Source organism: Sciurus carolinensis, chromosome 9 (genome assembly GCF_902686445.1).
Source record: "Sciurus carolinensis chromosome 9, mSciCar1.2, whole genome shotgun sequence".
Taxonomy (NCBI): domain Eukaryota; kingdom Metazoa; phylum Chordata; class Mammalia; order Rodentia; family Sciuridae; genus Sciurus; species Sciurus carolinensis.
The window spans coordinates 15,356,048-15,374,497 of NC_062221.1; the positions used below are offsets into that span (position 1 = coordinate 15,356,048).

At 35.2% G+C, this 18,450-nt stretch overlaps 1 protein-coding gene across 2 annotated transcripts in view; it reads right to left on the reverse strand.

Moving 5' to 3' along the window:
• Positions 1-382: 382 nt before the first annotated feature.
• Rasa2 (RAS p21 protein activator 2) overlaps positions 383-18,450 on the reverse strand; it is a 103,886-nt gene continuing 85,818 nt past the window's right edge. For both annotated transcript variants that reach the window (XM_047564412.1, XM_047564411.1), the window contains exons 20-24: positions 6,911-6,993; positions 6,064-6,272; positions 4,668-4,771; positions 4,157-4,346; positions 383-2,591 (exon numbers count right to left, since the gene is read on the reverse strand). In XM_047564412.1, coding sequence (XP_047420368.1) covers positions 2,561-2,591; positions 4,157-4,346; positions 4,668-4,771; positions 6,064-6,272; positions 6,911-6,993 — 617 coding nt within the window. In that variant the 3' untranslated portion in view covers positions 383-2,560. The remainder of the gene's footprint in view (positions 2,592-4,156; positions 4,347-4,667; positions 4,772-6,063; positions 6,273-6,910; positions 6,994-18,450) is intronic.

Sequence of the window (18,450 nt, forward strand, 5' to 3'; positions counted from 1 at the left end):
TAAAATAGTTCAATTTGATAAATTATATTCCTGGGAGTAAAAACCTTTGTTATTGCCCATTATCTTATTAAATGAATATTAAAAAAAACAAAGCTAAACAACAAGAACAAAACAAGCAACAGGTTGCCATAATTTCAATTGATGGAAATGGTTAAACCAAAAATCAGAGTAGGCATTTAGAGCAAGAATTTCCCCCCATCACCTTTTTCTGTCCTTCCTGGGATTTTCAGGCTTTTAGGGAGAAGTGAGCTGCCATGTATTTTTTCAAATGCTTTCAAGAAAAGGCAAAGAAGGCAGATCGGGTATTAAAACCCAGTGTTCATGAGTAAAGAGGCCCCAGGAAAGCAAGGTCCTTGGTTGTTTTAGGGCCCTACCCATATGGTTTCTTAATGCAAAAACTCAAAAGAAAATTAATCCCACATTTCTTTTTTAGACTGTACCAAGCTGTTTACTTCCAGTCAAAATAGTTGTTTGAAAGTGTCAATGTGAAGAAAATAGTGAGATGACTGAACTCTTCCTTCAAATCCAAAGGTACAGATGCCCACAGCCTAAATCCTTCTGATTGCCCTGTGATCTTTAAAAATAACTGTAATTGGGGATTTGGATTAGAAATGTTAGGAGAATCTATCTATCTATCTATCTATCTATCTATCTATATCTATATATATCTATATAGAGAGATATAGATATATATAGATATAGATATAGATAGATAGATATGTATCTCTTTCTATATATCTATACATATATATTTTTTTTGCCTGTAAAAAAAGAAAAGAAAAGCCACTAAGGAGTAACAAGTGGTACCTGGTAATGCAGGTGGACATTTTTTAGAGAATCCTAAGAGGAATTTTAATATGAATGGAATTCATAATAAATTTATTAAATGGCTAAATTCACATTTATAAATCAGTGTGATTTATGGAATCTATAAATTCATAAAATTTAAAGGACTTCCAGATTTTAGTATGGATCAAGAGGTAATAACTTATCATAATGCAGACAAGTGCTGAGTCAGATGCAACTGATTTTTATAAGTTGTTTAGAGAAACCCAGTCACTTATGGAACGACTCTGATTGTGTGCCAATGGCTTTTAAAAATAATTACTTAATAACAATTCAATTACCCACCAATAACATAATTGGCAAATATATCTTCAAATATAGCTTATGCTCAGGGAAACAAAAAAAAGTACTACTAGCTAGACTTACATAAATAAGTCACAGTTTTAAACAGGAACATATGTAAATACTCCAAGGTTCAAAGTACCACATTTAGAAAATGTTTTGAATTTAAAAAGACAAAATAAAGAGTACCATGGTTTTTAATACTGATGAAGCAAAGTGTATCCCTCCTCTTAACTTCAAGGTGGCAACTTGCTTCGACTGCTAATGTACAGTTATGGTTTTTAGGACAGAAGTAAATTACTATGGAAAAACAGGATTCAAATAATTGCTGACTCAAATTCCATTTTGCTAGTAGGCAATAAGGAAACAGCAATGAAATATAAACATTTTCAGGAAAGCACTATTTCTACACTTAAACACTGATCATTCAACTGATCATATAGATAGATACCACAGAGTATCTAAGGTATAATCTGGGACAGGCCAGATTATTAAAGTGCGCCAAGTGACTGTTCTTGCGTTAGATCACCATCTAACACTATGAAGAGGGCGTCCTTACAGTGCCCTTATTATAGCATGAAACAGCAGGTGAAGTCAAGTGATTTTCCCATCACCTTCTTTCACTGTTTACTCTCTCTTCTGGTTTAGAAGAGATGTCCTTAGAAGTCACGTTAATCTAAACTCTCAAATCAAGAAAATGAGTACCTGATATTTAAAAAAAAAAAAAAAAATTTAGTGGTCTCATTTTATTTCATCTGCCATCACTCATCCCAAATGTAAACATGATGCACACAATAGCACATATTCCCTGATTCCTCCTGAGTTCTGTTTACATCTTTAAATAGGCAAAAGGATCTAACAACTTTCAGGGATGCTCTGGCAGTTTTCTAAAGTTTCTGTCACTGTTTCTATCATAACTTGTAATGACTAAAGGACCAAAGGAAAAAATTGTTTTTCTTTTCTTAAAAGAAGGAGGGTCCAGATGAACTAAATGGAAAGCTCTGAATTGACATGGATTGAAGTTTTCTAGTAGAACCCAACGTTGGCAGTATAGAGCAGGCACTAATGGTAGTGAACACAAGTCCACAGAGCAGAGAGTTACAAGAAGAGATGGTTTCCTGCAATGGAGAAGTGTTCCCTTTGTTTCAAAGCTTCTTTAGAACCTTCTTTAGGAAGATTCTACTAAAAAGAAGTTGCAGAAACATGAACTTTGACACACAAAGATATGAAGGAAATCTTGGGTTTCAAATTCTCTAGTAACAGCAATACCAGAATTCTCAGTTAACTTCAATCATTAAATATTAAATACAATGTGAATGCAGGTGACATTGAAGCCAATGTTCATTCTTAAATATTATGAACAAAATATATGGTGAATTGGAAAACTCCAAGAAGAATATTTTCCAGTTCTCCTGAACCAACTGGTCAAATTCTAAGATGTTTTCCCAACAATTGGATTTTCCCTAGAAAACAGTAAAAGAAAACCATTTTTCAAAAGTTAAAAAATATATAAATTTAAAAAATGACAAATACAGAATCCATTAAGCATATTCTTCTGATAATCTCTCATCCCAAGTCTTTTGTTTCATTAATTCAACAAGTATTTACTGACCACTTATTACTATTCTAGAAGGTAAGGATATTACAGTGAACAAAACAGATGAAACCCTTGTTATCATGGATCTTACATTTTGGTATAGGAAAAATAAATATTTAGTACAAGATAGGTTTTTTTTTTTTAAATAAAGAAAAATAAAAATGGTGTAGTAGTGCAGTGTGTATAGTTATGGTGGTGGTACTATATAAGGAGGATGGGCAAGGACTGGCTAAGACTTCATGTAGAAACTTCCCAGGGCTCCAAGAAAACTGGATTAGTATTGTTAAAAGAGAACCAATTATACCAATGTATAATATATAAAGACAGTTGTTTACAATAAAACCTTTCTAATTTAAGAAGCTTTCTATCCAGGAAAAACAAATATTTACACCAGTCAAACTGACTTATGTTGTTCATAAGTAAAAAAAAATATTAGCACACAAAATTTTCAAAGAATATTTAAAACAGTGGGGCCAGGATGCAAAGCCCTCCCACTAATCAGCTGTGTGACTTTGGGTAAGGCACTTAACTTCCCTGAGTCTCAGCTGTGTTAGTCATGTTGGACTGATGTGAGGATCAATGAGAGAGTGAGTAGATACTATGGCAAATACTGTTAACTGCTGGCCTAGATTCAAACCCTCCCTATCCATTTGTTTATAAACAGGACCCTGATTCTGGTTCAGTACTGGGAAGCCCTCTGTTTTCGAGAGAGAATGAGGGTACTCCAGACAAGGTTCTTTTAGTGAGTAGAAACGCAGATTTTACTGACTTTGGACTATAAAAATGCAGGCCTCTGAACCACTGTAGCTCATCTGTATCAATGGGGGGATAAATTTGAGGAAGACAGAAACCAACTCACTGAGGATGGTTGAATGGCAGGCAGATCTTGATGACAGTATTGAGCTGCTGATTAACCAAACCAAGAAGTTTGGACTTAATTTTGGAGACTAAAAAAATTCTTGTCACTTCAATCAGGATTTTCCTAACTTAACGCTAAAAGCAATCTAAGTGATATGAGGTGAAGTAGTAGGTATGGTGCCCCAGGGCTGGAGTAAGCTCTCTTACGCATTAGCTCTTGCTGTTGTCCACTATAGTATCTTCTGTATCTGTGATGAATCCACAAAATCAACTCTAAGTACTTCTAACATTCACGGCTAAGTTTGTTTCTTTAAACTACTCACTATATATGAAGCATTATGGGTAATATAAAGAAGGACTGAACATGGGGATAAAGTACAGCAGCAACATGATAAAATGACAGCTGGACTGAAGAAAACAATGAGCACCTTGATTCTAAGTGGCAGGGAGATACACACCAGAGAAAGGCTCTGACAGTCAAGGGTAGCAGGCCTGCAGCTGGTTGTGAGGATAAGGTGGGAGAGAGTCTCAGACTGTTTAAAAACATGTTTACAGTAGTTTAAAAATACTCACTTGCTCCCATATTTTGCACTGCTTGATCTTTTCTCTCTATACTTCTCATGAGGTTCGTCCAGCTTCTCTAGGATGCTTTTTATTTGCTGAATTGTCTTAAAGGTTGTTACAGAATCCTCAATTACAAAGTTAGAATAGTCATCGGGCTCTTTCTGTGGTCCTTGATAGACAGCTATCGTTCCACAAGCCTCTACAAGGAGCAGTGAAATCTCTGATCACAAAACTAAATTCCATAAATGCAACTTACAGTATAAATAGACACTTTTCAACTGTCTTAACTGTCTCTGGGGAGATTTTCTTTGAAGTGCATAGAGGACTAAAGTTTATCAATTGTATTATTAGGATCATCAGGTTTATGCATGAATACCTATGAAAAATATCCCATTTAGGGGTTTGTGAGCTTTGGTAAATTTAGGAACACTTTCAACTTTTTAATAATGCCAAAGCAATATTTCAGGAATTGGGAATAAAAGCTCACAGTTTTATAAAAACAGATTAGTTGTGTATTTACCTTCCATTTTCTGCAGCTTAAGTAAACTGAGGGTAAAAAGGGAATAAATTCGTTCTGTTTCTCTGTCTTCATCAATATCTATTTGGATGTCTGCAGGAACACCTCTGTGGTAAAAATGAAATTAAAAGACATTGAAAAAGTTTTATTTTGTTAACATACCAAAGACTTTTGTTAATATCAAAGACTTTCGATTGGGACAAAAACTAGAATCAAGAGTTTTGTAAAAGGAACTTTAGAAGTTTAGTTTTACTGATAGTTAAATAAAATGGAATCAAGAGAGATTTGGTAATTATTTGACTACATATAAGGAGGGAATTTTAACAAACTCATTTTCATAACCTATACTCTATCACAAAAGCAGTACATTATTACTTAAGTCTATAGGACTATGGCTATTCCATATAATTATAAAGAGAATGTTAAATGCCCTTCTCTTCCTTGATATCTTGTTCAAGCTTCTTTTATGGTGGTAGTGAGTGGGGGGCAGGGGGATTGTGGATACTGGAAACTGAACCCAGGGTCTCTCACATGCTAGGCAAGTATTGCCTTCTGGAGTCACACCCCAGTCCTTCGAGTTTATGCTTCTATTTAAACATTGCCTTTCTTTCTTTGCCTTTTACTTGTACAACCATTATTAATTTCAGAACATTTTCTTTTTTAGTACTGGGGACTGAATCCATGGTGCTCTACCACAGAATCATATTCCCCAGCCCTTTTTATTTTGAGACAGGGTCTCAATAAGTCGCCAAGGTTGGCCTTGAACTTGTTATCCTTCTGTCTCAGCCTCTTGAGTGGCTGAGATTACAGGTGTGTGCCACCACACCCAGCTTATTTCTAACATTTTTATCACCCTTTAAAAAATCCTATATTCATTAGCAACCCCCATTCCTTCATCCCTTCATCCCTGATCACCACTAATTTACTTTCTGTCTCTATGAACTTATCTATTCTGGACACTTAAAAAAATTTTTTTTAATTATAGATGGACACATCACCTTCACTTTATTTTTATGTGGCACTGAGGATCGAGCCAGTGCCTCACACATGCTAGGTGAGCACTCCACCACTGAGCCACAACGCCAGTCTCCATCTGGATACTTTCATAGTATTTTCAAGGTTCATCTATATTGCAGCATGTAGCTGTACTTCATTGTTTTTTATCGTCAATAATATTCCATTGTATGGACACATCACAATTTGAAACATCACTTTTTTATTTTTAAAATTTATTAAAAAATTCTTTTTCTTAGTTATAGATGGACACAATACCTTTATTTATTTATTTTTAAGTGGTGCTGAGGATCAAACCCAGTGCATCATGTGCTAGGCAAGTGCTCTACCACCAAGTCACAACTCCTGCCTAAAACACAACTTTTTTAATCAGAAAGAAACTTACGCAGTACATGGCCTGCAGCCTGGAGTGTTTTCACTAGTCTCTTGACAGCAGAGCCAGTTTCCATTTAGATATGCTGAGGGATGGAAAGAACTGAGCCTATTTTGATTGCATCGGCTCACCCTGCAGAGTATATCTATCCATTCATTAGCTTCCACACAATTATTTGCCTGGACATAGAGTGGTTTCTCTGTATGTATTACCTGGAACATCTTCATAGGCAATTAAGATAAAAAGTTAGTCTTCAAAAAACAGAACATAGTACACGTAACAGAAAAAAGTATGTAACAGAAATCCTTGGCTAGATACCTGAAGCCAAGATATCTTATGAACTGTTGCTTTTTAAGCAAGTTAGTCTCAAAGACAATCTGAGTTAGATGGTACCAAGCAGTAATATAACATATTGTAATTTCCAGGAGCCACACAGGTTGAGAGGAATGGATTTTCATGTAAATAAGAATAAAGGGAGCGAATTTCAGATGGAGAGAAAAGTAGGAGAAGGGAAAGCAGTGGGGAAATACTGAGGAATGAGGACATCATCTTGCTAGCTTGAGTGGATCATGTGTGTTGAGTAGCAGCAGAAGATAAAACTAGACAAACAGGTTGGGATGATATCACTTAGAGACTTGAATGTCATACAGAAAAGTGTAATAGGGAAGTACTGAGAAAAGTTCCTTTAACTTAATAAAGTAGGCAGACTAGACGAGGCATCAATAATGGACAATTTTAAGACTGAGTATGAGCTAGCAAGTTATAAACCATTAATTTTGGTAAATAATAAAATAACATCTTAAAAATATTAAATAATACACATATAGTTTAAAATGCTTTAAATATTTATATAACTTACATTTTTCTTATTGAAAGAGCTCTCTTCCAGTTTTTCCACAGCAAGAATGTTTTTTACTGGAATTGTGTAAATTGCATCTTTGCCTAAATAATAAGACAAAATTAAAATAATTTTCTATCAGAATTACAAAGGTAAGACATTAACAGTCTGTAGAGTTTAAGTTCTTCCTCTTGATGGTAGAAATACATATAACCTACAGTAGACTTCTAGATGGTAGGTATTTTTTGTTTTATGAAACAGATTAATTTTGATTATTTTCTATAAATTAATTTCCTTCTTACTTTTTTCAATATAAATTAAAACACTGTCAAGGAAAAATGTGGGAATAAATTTGATCATAATGTAGAAAAGAAGAATGCTACCAATTTAGTAACATTAAATTCTATGGAAACAAATGACTAAATACTAAGCAAGAGAAACCTATTTAAATAGAGGCTGAGACATGGAATTTTCTTTCATGGTAGTTACTATAAGTACTAAATATGACTACCTAAGCAGATTTTTTTTCTATTTTTCCAGTCTAATATTTAATTAAGAGATTACCCCCAATTGGGCATGATGGCACTGTGCCTGTAATCCCAGTGACCCGGGAGGTTGAGGCAGGAAGACTGCAAGTTCAAGAATAGCCTCAGCAACTTAGCAAGGTCCTAAGCACCTTAGTTAAGACCATGTTTCAAAATAAAAATTAAAACAGTGTTGGGGATGTAGTTCAGTGAAAGAGTATCCATGGGTTCAATCCCCGGTACCAAAAAGAAAATTAAAAAATGAACCCTCAAAACAATGTTTCTGAACTAAAAAACTGTGTTCATGACTATCACATATTGTTTGGTCAGCTGACTAAAGCCTAAAGCCACAAAATTTTCTCTAGGAGATACAGGGGACAAAAGCAAAAATTTTATCTGGTGGAATAAATCCTTCAACTAATTTAAGGGTTTAAAAATTAAGGCACAGAAGTTTGAGGTGAAGGAACTCCATTATACTATGGCATGAAATATGAAGCACTGTGATTTCCAATTTACTTGAGAATAAAATACATCTCATACAGTCATAGAAACTACAGGCAAATATAATTCTGCTTGCTGGTCACTGTATAATGCTGTTCTTAGAATATAAAAGCTTTTGCTATTACATCTCCCTCAAGTTTTGCTTTAAAAACTTGTGGGTCAAAATGTTGGAGATTAAGAACTTTACATTTTATATTATTCAATGGATTGGTATAGTTTTTTGGCAAAGAAAATTATTTGGCTAATAAAGAGCTTTTTGTCTCAAAATGAGAGGTTAATATAGAATATATGCTAAGCCAGTTTTCCTGTTATAAAATCTAAAATTTGGGCCATTAAAGAAGTTGTGGGTGTGTATGTGTATTTAAAAAAGATATACATTGAATGTGTACTATATACCAAGCACTATTCTAACTGCTCATGATAGAACAGTAAACAACACACAAGGTCCCCAATGGAGCTTGTGTTTAGGTCTGGAAAGACTGATAGAGGACAAATAAATACTAACTAGAGATAAATGCTACAATGATGCAACAGAATGTAATTGTGAAGTTACTTTAAATTGGGTGGTTAGGGAAAACTTCTCTGAGGAAATGGCATTTACATTAGATAAATACCAACCATAAATGCATGGGAAAAATAGGAAATACTATCAGTAGTGTCCTGGAAGCAGAAAAGATAACATGAAGGTGAAGGAGAGAGTAACTGCAGGAAGCCACAGCCTGAGTCACATGTGGGATAAAATGTCTGTAAAGGCAGGAGTGGTTAGGCAGAGTTTTAAGCCCATTAGTGGACACAGACAGATGGAGTGGGAGGGACTCAGTCACATATCAGGATGATTATCAGATGAGCTGCATCTGGAATAGCTGGGTCAAATGTCCACAAGCTGAAGCAGCAAAGGTGCACAGTGGGCTGCAGAGTGTGATCTCAGAGGCAGCTGCTGACCCTGAGGAGACAAGCAGCAGCACTCCTGCCCATTCCTCAAAATCACAAGAACACTCAAGCAGTTGAATGGATTGTAAAACACAAAGATGAGCAAATTACCAGGACCATAAACAAACAGATGAGGAAAAACATTACTCTGAAGATGAGATGCATGCAATTAAGAGGATAACAACTGAGGAAATGAGGAGTATAAAACACTTGGGGTACAGGCAGAGGAGACACACATCTCTGGGTACTGACAGGACACCACAGAGATTCTAGCCAGAGAATTTAAAAAATTTGCATGTGGACTTGATCTTTGGATTTGCTGAATACACAATATAGACACATACCCTTTCACTGTTGTATTTTTGTCATTTCTGGACAAGTTATAATATTGCATATGGAGGAAGTGTGCTGCTCCCAAACACACACATGTCCTGTCAGGGCTAACCTCACAGTTAGTAGTGCTAACAGAAGTGAGTCCAATGTGAATTAGTAAGATGAAGATTTTACTGAGGAAGCTCCAAAAATACAGAACAAAAGGACAAAGAAGGTAAAAGAGAAAAGTTGGGTCATAGTGAATGGATTTCAAAGTTTCATTATATGACTAATAATTCAAGAAACAGAATAGAAAGTGTTTAGCAGAAAATTATAGGAAATTTCTACCATGAAAAAGGCAGAAATCTGATGGGAAGCATCTCTCAAGTACTAAGCAGGAGAAAAGGAAAAAGACAGTTAAATTCTGGGCAGCACAATACCTGAACTTAAAGGCTAAAGAATATTCCTAGGAGTTTCTAGAGAGAAGAATCCAAAGACTGAGAATCACATTGACATAAAAATTCTCATCAGTTAAAATGGAAGCTAGTAAAACAATGGGGCCATACCTTCAAAGTTCTAAGAGAAAAATTATTTTTAAATCCAGTCTATCATTCAAGAGGGTAAAATAAAGACATTTTTATACATGCAAAGACTTGGAAAATTTATCAGTCTATGTGAAAAAATTCCTTGAGTAAATACTCCTGTCAAATAATTGAGTCCAGGAAAAAGACAGATATATAGTATATAATAAGCAGTGTTGAGCAAAGGAATAGGAAAACTGATAGATGAGAACAGAAAAGTCATGAAAATAATGTAAAAAGGTAAAAGAAACAAAGACCCAAGTATAAAATTCCAGATGACTTCATTACAGAGATATCAGGAAAAGATATCAGCATGATAATATTCTCTCCCAGCTAGAACAGACACGGACTGATTGTAGACATTAAGATAAACACCTAAGTTTAAATTTCTTTACAATTCAAAATAGAATGTCCAAATTCCCTCCTGGGGAGGAGGAGGAGCACATGTGTGCATAAGCACATGCTTAATTATTCCAATAAAAAGAAAGAAAAGAAAAAAAAAAAACAATAAACAGAAAACGCCTAAAATAAAAATACAAAATTAGTAATCACAATAAAAATGCCAGTAAACTTCCTACGAAATGACTAAAATCAGGTTTCAGTTAAAATTGTCATCTCCTCAAAAAGAATTACCACATACTGCACTGATCCCACTTCTATGCACGTACCTAAGAGAGCTGAAGACATATATCTATGCAAAAGCCTGTAAATGAATGTTCACAGCAGCATCATTCATATTTTAACCTAAGTGTCCATCAACTGATAAATCAATAAACCCAATATGTTATATATCTATTCACTAGATTATTATTCAGCCATGAAAGGAATAAAGTACTAAAACACTATGTTAAGAAAAAGAATTTGTTACAAAAGGCTACGTAGTATATGATTTCATTTACATAAAATGTCTAGAACAGGCAAATCCCTGGAGACGGAGAGTATATTAGTGATTGCCAGGGGATGGGAGAAGAGAGGAGTAGGGAGGAGTTATTAGTAAGTACAGGATTTCTTTCTTGGATGATTAAATGTTCTGGAATTAGTGGTGACTGTACAACTTTATGAATACAGTTATTGCTCAGTATCCATGGGGGCTTGATTCCAGGGTCCCCCACCTCTCCCCCCATGAATTCCCAAATCCTTGGATGCTCAAGTTCCTTATATAATATGGCATGGTATTTGCATATAACCTTACTACATCCTCCCATGTATATTGTCATTTCTATTTGTAATACCTAATACTATTCAAAAGTAATCAAAGTAACTGTTTCATTGCATCATTTAGGGAATAGTAACAAAGAAAAAAAAGTCTGTACATGTTCAGCACAGATGTAGCATCATAGATCTAACTACAATTCTGATTTGTGGTTGGCTAAATCACTGGATGTGGAACCCGGGTATACAGAGGGCTACCTACAAGATGAAAACAATACATTTTATATTTTTAAAAGAGTGAATTTTATAATATGTGAACTATTTCTCAAAAAAAATTATTACCAATACAATACTGGCCCCAAGGGACACAACAAAAAATAATCATGATTCTATTTTTGATAATAGTGTAAGAAAATTGGGTGATTCTGGTTTCACAAAAGGCATATATTAACCAGCTGCACATTATTGTAACAAAATATCTGAGATAGTTAATTTACAAAAAGAAAAGGTTTACTTTGGCTCACAGCTTTGAAGGTTTCAGTCCATAATCAAAGGGCTCCACTGCTTTGGGCCTGTGGTGAGGCAGGGTGTTATGGTTTGGATGTGAGACAATGCAGGAAGGTTCAGAGGAAAAATGTCTGGGTTATAAGAGTCTTAACCCAATCATCGAATTAATCCCTGACAGGATTAATTGAAGTGGTAGGGTGTGGCTGGATTAATTGAAGAGGTAAGGTGTGGCTGAAGGAGACTGGAACTGGGGTGTGGCTTTGGGGTATATATTTTGTATCTGAGAGTCTCTCTCTCTCTCTCTCTCTCTCTCTCTCTCTCCCTCCCTCCCTCTCTCCCTGCTTCCTGATGATGCAAGCTGCTTTCCTCTGCCACACTCTTCCACCATGACGTTCTGCCTCACTTGGAGTCCCGAGGAATGGAGCTGGCCTTCTTTGGACTAAGACCTCTGAAACCGTGAGCCCTTGAATAAATCTGTCCTCTCTACAGTTGTGTTGGTTGGGTCATTTAGTCACAGATGTGAAAAATCTGACACAGGTATCATGGCAGGAGTGTGGTGGAGCAAAACTGCTCACTTCATGGCCAGGGACTAGAGGGAGACCAGGGTCCTTTAAAGGGTATGCCTACAGTGACCCAAAGACCTCCCACAGGGTTCTAACTCCTATGGCTCTAACACCTCCCAAGGGACCAATTTCTTAACACATGGACTTTTGGAGGACATTTATTCAAACCACAGCAGCAAGTACAAAACTGGGCAAATCACTGAAAACGACCAAGGGCAGACAACAATCTGAGATGTGCTTACTTATGAAAAACTGCACAGCGTAAGAGTTCTTGGTCTTTTGGTCCTGGGGTGTTTTCCTATCCCCAGCTCTGGCAGTGAAAAAAAAAGTTTTACTGTCTGGAGGCACAGATTCAGGATGAGATCCTGGGAGCAAGAGAGCTCTGGAAGGCTGAGATGATAAAAAAACTGTCCAGATGTCTGACTTACGACTCAAGTATGTATGTATGTAAAACACCCTAGGTAATCTGACAAAATTGAAAATCTGGAGGGACTTGTGAATGTGTTGACTTTGAATATTTTCTACAGTTCACACAAACATAAGGTGACAGGGTGGGAACCTTTGAGGTGTATAAGCTTTCTGCTCAAATCATTTGTTGGTCTCTAAACTGTGCAAGTTCAGGTGAGAACCCTGGGAGCTAGCCAGGCCAGGGTTGGGTGGGGGAAGTTTAAGCAGACACACCAGTACCCACACATTGCAACACAGGGAAGACCTTACAGTTTCAGTGTAGGCAAGCCTTCAAACTCATGAACAGAATCGGGACATACTGGAATATATTATCTATAATGTCCACTTTTTACCTAAAAAAATAAGACATGGAAAGAAACAGGAAAATGTGACCCATAACCTGGGGAAGAAAGCAGCCAACTGAAACAACTCTGGCGTAGATGTTAAATTTAACAGGCAAAGACTTCAAAGCAGCTACTCTAAAAACATGTTCAAGTAATTCAGGGAAAATATGCTAATAATGACTGAACACATATAAACTCTCAATGGAAAAATGTAAACTGTATTTTAAAAAATTTAAACTGTAGAGCTGAAAAGTACAATAAATGAAACATTTACATGAACTTAAAAGGAGAAAAATGAATTGAGACTCAGGTCTGTGGGACAATATTAAGAAAATCAGCATAAATATAATTGTTGCTCTAGAAGGAGAGAAAAGGGGAAGAAAAAAATAATTTGAGGAAAGAAGCAAAAAGCTCCCCAAATTTGGTGAAAATTAGCTTCGTGTTCAAAAACAAACAAAACCCCCCAATTTTTTACAAATTAGAACCACCATATTTTATGCCCATCATATTAACTACCAATACCACCATCATCATCAACAAAAAGGGAAGGAAAGAAGAAAAAGAAAAAGTGATAATATCAGGAAGAGAGACAGTCCAGGAGAGTTTTTATTTTCAATGAAATCCAACTTAAATTTTTTAGGAAAAAACATCAGTACTTTCAATACCCTCCTTAAGAAATTCTTGCACATCCCATGGCTGCAAATTCTACTGAATTGCTTCCATACCTTTGTTGAAACGTTGTTAAAACTGAATTGATCATGTTTTTTTTCTGGACACTCCTGTCAGTTTACTGATCTCCCTGTTATGCTAAAGCTACAAAGGTACCATAGTCTTCATGATGGCCCTGATTATGAGTTTGGAAATTAGTCCTAGACCTTTGCTCAACCTTTTTGACATTGTTTTTTCTGTTAGTTTTTCTAAGTGTTTTAGAGTGTTTTGGAACTGCCATTGAAAAGAATATAATTAAAAAATTTTGCTCTCTGCTGCTAGTTAATAAAAATACAATTGATTTGTGTAATTTTGAATCTCAAAGTTTTACGAAATTTATTTTTTAGTCCAAGAAGTTGTTCTGTGGATTCTTTAAGATTTTGCAAGTAACTGCCTTTTCTTGGCTGAATTCTCCAGTAAAATGTTGAATAGACTTTAACAAGGTGGATAATCCTTGCTTTGTTGACTCCAGATTACTTATATACACCTTTGATCAGATTAAGGGTTATCTTCTAGACGTTATTGAATTTTTTATTTTAAATCATAAACAGGTTAAATATTGTCAAAGAACTTTTTATGAATAGAGATAATTACATGGTTTATTTCTTTCAGTACGTTAATATGAATTATGTGAACTGGTTTTCAGATATTTAACTTTGCATTCTTAGGACAAACTCTACTTGGTTATGATGTATTATCTCGATTTGATTCATCCTATGTATTTTTTCTCATAAAATCTTTGGTTTTAGTATCAGAATTACGCAGTCTTCAAAAGATGAGTTCATAAGTATTTTTTTCCTTTTGGTACTAGGGATTGAACCCAGGGGTGCTTAACCACTGAGCCACATCCCATTCCTTTTAAATATTTAATTAGAGACAGGGTCTTGCTTAGTTGCTCATGCTAAAGTTGCTGAGCTGGCCTTGAACCTGTGATCCTGCCTCAGCCTCCCGAGTGCCTGGGATTACAGATGTGTGCCATGCTCAGTTTTTCCTTCTATTTTCTAAGAGTTTTGTGTTTGAGGTTGAAATTATTTCTTCTTTAAGAAACTGGCCAACTTTGCCAGTAAAGCTATCTCAACTGGAGTTATTTTTTAAATCACAAATTACTTCAAACACAGAGGGCTTTTCGGATGTCCTACTTTTGCTTGTGTCAGTTCTGATAAGCTATGTTTTTCTAGGAATTGGTCTATCCATGGGAATTGGCAAATGTATTGGTAGAAAGTTGCTCAAAACAGTTCTTTATTAGTTTTTTAATGTCATTAGGATCTGTAATAATAAGGAAAAATCTTCTAAGTGCAGGAACAAAAGACAGGTTACATGTAGGGGAACGACAGTACAGTTGACAGTTAACTTCACATAGGAAGTCACCAAACTTTAAAATGTTGAAGGAAAAAAGTTCTCAATCTAGAATTATCCTAATGAAAACTTTGTTCAAATATGAAAACATCCTTTAGTTATCTAAGAGCTGAGAGACTTCATTGTCAACAGGTCTCATGATAGGAAATGCTAAAGGAGATTCTTCATGCTGAAGGGAAATAATACCAAATGGAAACTTAGGTCTACAAGAAGCAATGAAGAACACGAAAAACAGTAAATATGTCCATAAATGCAAGAATTACTTTCTCTTTTCTCAGTTCTTCAAAAGCAACTTTTTAATGTAAAATTTATAATGCTGAGTTGTACGTTTTATAGCATATCTCAATATAAAATGTATGACAATAGTAGCACAAATGAAGGGGATGAAGTAAATTATTTTTAAGGGTCTTATATTTATGAAGGGTCACAAATACAATTTTAAGAAGACTGATGAGTTAAGGCTGTGTATTAAATAACAGACACTTAAGAGGAAAAAAAAACTGCATATAACTAACCAGTTCTTTCTTCCCATCCCCAAAATAATAAAAATGGCAAGAAAGAAAGAATAAAGGATCAAAAATCAGAGGGGGAAAATAGAAAACAAATAGCACAATAATGGCTTAAACCCAACTATATCAATAATTATCAATAATGAACTGTATTTGATAATTAAAAACTGACTAGATTTTTTTAAAAAGTAAGATCCAATAGTATACTTTCTATAATGTATGACTTTAAATATAAAAGCATAGGTAAGATGAAAGTAACTGGATGGGAAAAGACATGTAAAGTTAGCACTAATCCTAGAAAAAGTAGTCTTCAAGACAACTTTTACCAGAAAAGTAAAAGTAAAGTTCATAACAAAAAGAGCATTTCTGAGGAAGGCATAATGATCCAAAATGTTTATGTACCTAATAATAAATTCAGTGCAGTTGGAGGAGAGATACAGAATTGAAATAGGCAAATCTACAGAGTTGAATATTTTGATATTTTTCTTTCAGTAATTGACAGAATAGGCTAGGAAAATCTATTTAAATAAAGAAATTTAAAACAATATGCTGAATCAACTTGATCTAATTTATATTTATGTAACATTACATCAAATAAATAAAGAACACATGTCGTTTTCCTGTACATATTGGAATATTCATCAAGGTAGACCACATACTGAGTCATAAGTCTAGTAAATATCAAAAGGTGGATATTATGCAAACAAGTTTTCTGACCACAACAGTTAATAAGTTTATAGTATCTTGAAAATCCTTCAGATATTTGGAAATGAAATAAACTGAGTAGCTGGGATTACAGGCCATCATGCCTGGCAATACTTGGTTATTAATCCTGGGAGAGTCTTTATTCCTAAATCACCACCATTTTAAGATTTCCATGAAAATCCTGGGGTGTTTACTAAATTTTCTAAGTAAAATTCCAAAGTCTATCTCCCCTGAGGAGGACAAAAGCTGAAATCTCTGCTCATCTTTTTCAATTTTTCAGTTACAGCCTCTCTGGTGTTTCCCTTTGCATGAACAAACTACGTGTCAGTTAAGGATTTCTGATGCAGATTGAATGGCTCCTCCCCTCCTCTCCTCCATTTCCAGGCTGTCGGCCAGCCCTGAACTTCATCCTCTGATACTCAAACCAATAAAACTGCAGGTTTCTGCTTGAATTTTAGCCACTCCACACTGCATGGGCTAGAAGTGATTTTGCTGACTTGGGAACACAGTGACTACGTAGGCTGGAAGTGATTTTGTGGGTGTGGGGAAGGGTGTGCACAACCCATGCTCAGTTTCATGTATTGATTTTAAAAAAGACAACATCATCCCTCTAGTTCTTGATGTCCAAATCCTTGAGGTTATCCTTGACTCGCCTCTCCTGCTCCTAGCATCTAGTACTCCATCAAATCTTGTGAGGACTACTTTTAAAAAGACTGGAAATGGGACTCATTTTACCACTTCCACTACAACCAACTGGTTCAAGCTAGTATATTCTCTCCCCTGTATTATTGTACTAGTAACAGGTTTTCCAAAAGTAGACAATATCTGATCAAATTTTATAGAAAGGAATTTCAAAGATAAATTTGTTAATAATCTATTATTAGTATGCTTAGTAAAAACTTCAGAAATTTAGAGGTGTGGTTTTCAAAGTAATTCAGATGATAGCATATCTGAAAGACCTGGTGTTCTCTGAAGAACATTTACTAAATGCCTTTATGCCCCCAGTACTATGGTCCTTACCACTGAGGATGCTAAAAGACTAGGGGAAGAGACCAATAAAAGCAATGACTATCCTGAGCCAGATGTTATTGCTAAGGCGGCTAAGAAAGTATAATAAAGGAATAGCTACACTGAGGTGGCTAGAGGTTTAAAACAACATCTATAAAGAGTTGACAATCTGAGGTTTAAAGGACATCAGATTACACAAGGAAAGAAGGAAAAAAAGGGACTTCTAGACAGAGTACATGCAGAAGCATGAATGTAAAAAACCCAACTAAAGGAAGTATAAGAGTCAGTTTGGTGTAGTCACATATGGAAAATGCAAAAAATGAGAATGGATAATTCACAAAGACACTAGAATAAAAATAACTCAATTTCAGCATACAACTGGGAGAATTTTTCCTTGTAGAATATGACTACATTACAGTATACTAATATAAAACCATAATCATAAGCACAAGCAACTAATCAACAAAAAGCTGTCAAGTAATCAGACTGTTTAACACTTATTTGCCACACATTAATTTAACTGTACTGAAGATAATTTGCTTACTATTGCTTATTAGTAACTGTGTAAGTGGACATCAAAAATTTAATAGTTTATTGGATAAAAATCCTTAACAAGAAAATTCTAGGGCTGGGGAGATAGCTTAGTTGGTAGAGTGCTCGCCTCGCAAGCACTAAGGCCCTGAGTTCAATCCCCAGCACCGCAAAAAAAAAAAAAAAAAAGAAAAAAAAAAAAGAAAATTCTATTAATTCATTTTCAAGCAAACTGGAAAGAGACCATGTTATTTGATTCTTTGAGGTAGAAATATTGATTCAGAATAATATTGTTTAGCAGGAGATTGAGTAAAACACTCAATGATTTAGAACTATGTTATAAAAAACTTGAGAAGCATTCTCAGACACCCAAGTTACACAGTAAATGTAGCAAGAGATTAACTGGCACATGAGCTATCTAGATAAAAGCAAGGAAACAGGAAGTAAGCAAAACATCTGCTGAACAACCAGGAAATGCAAAGCCCATGTACTTTATTCATAGAGGAAAGTCCTACTGGCTTCACTGGAAGTCTTGTAATCTTTTGCATAATTTTAACAAACATAGTTCAGGCACCCTCATTTATAGAAACTTAGCAGCTTGTGAAGGCTAATGATGAGGATGGGAGTAAGATGCTATATAATGGTTCACTGCAAAAGCAGAGCAGTTCAAGTCATTTAGCTGGGGAGTAAAGGCATTTAGAGGGATTAAACAGCTATACACACCCCTAAGAAGCCTTGAAACTATCACTAAATCAGAATACCACATAATAATATTATCAATGACAGCCCCAAATCAACTAGAAAAAGTTAACTTACGTTCAATGAATTCTTTTTTAGAAGGTAGGAAAGAACATAATACATTTTGAAAAAAAATTCATCAAAA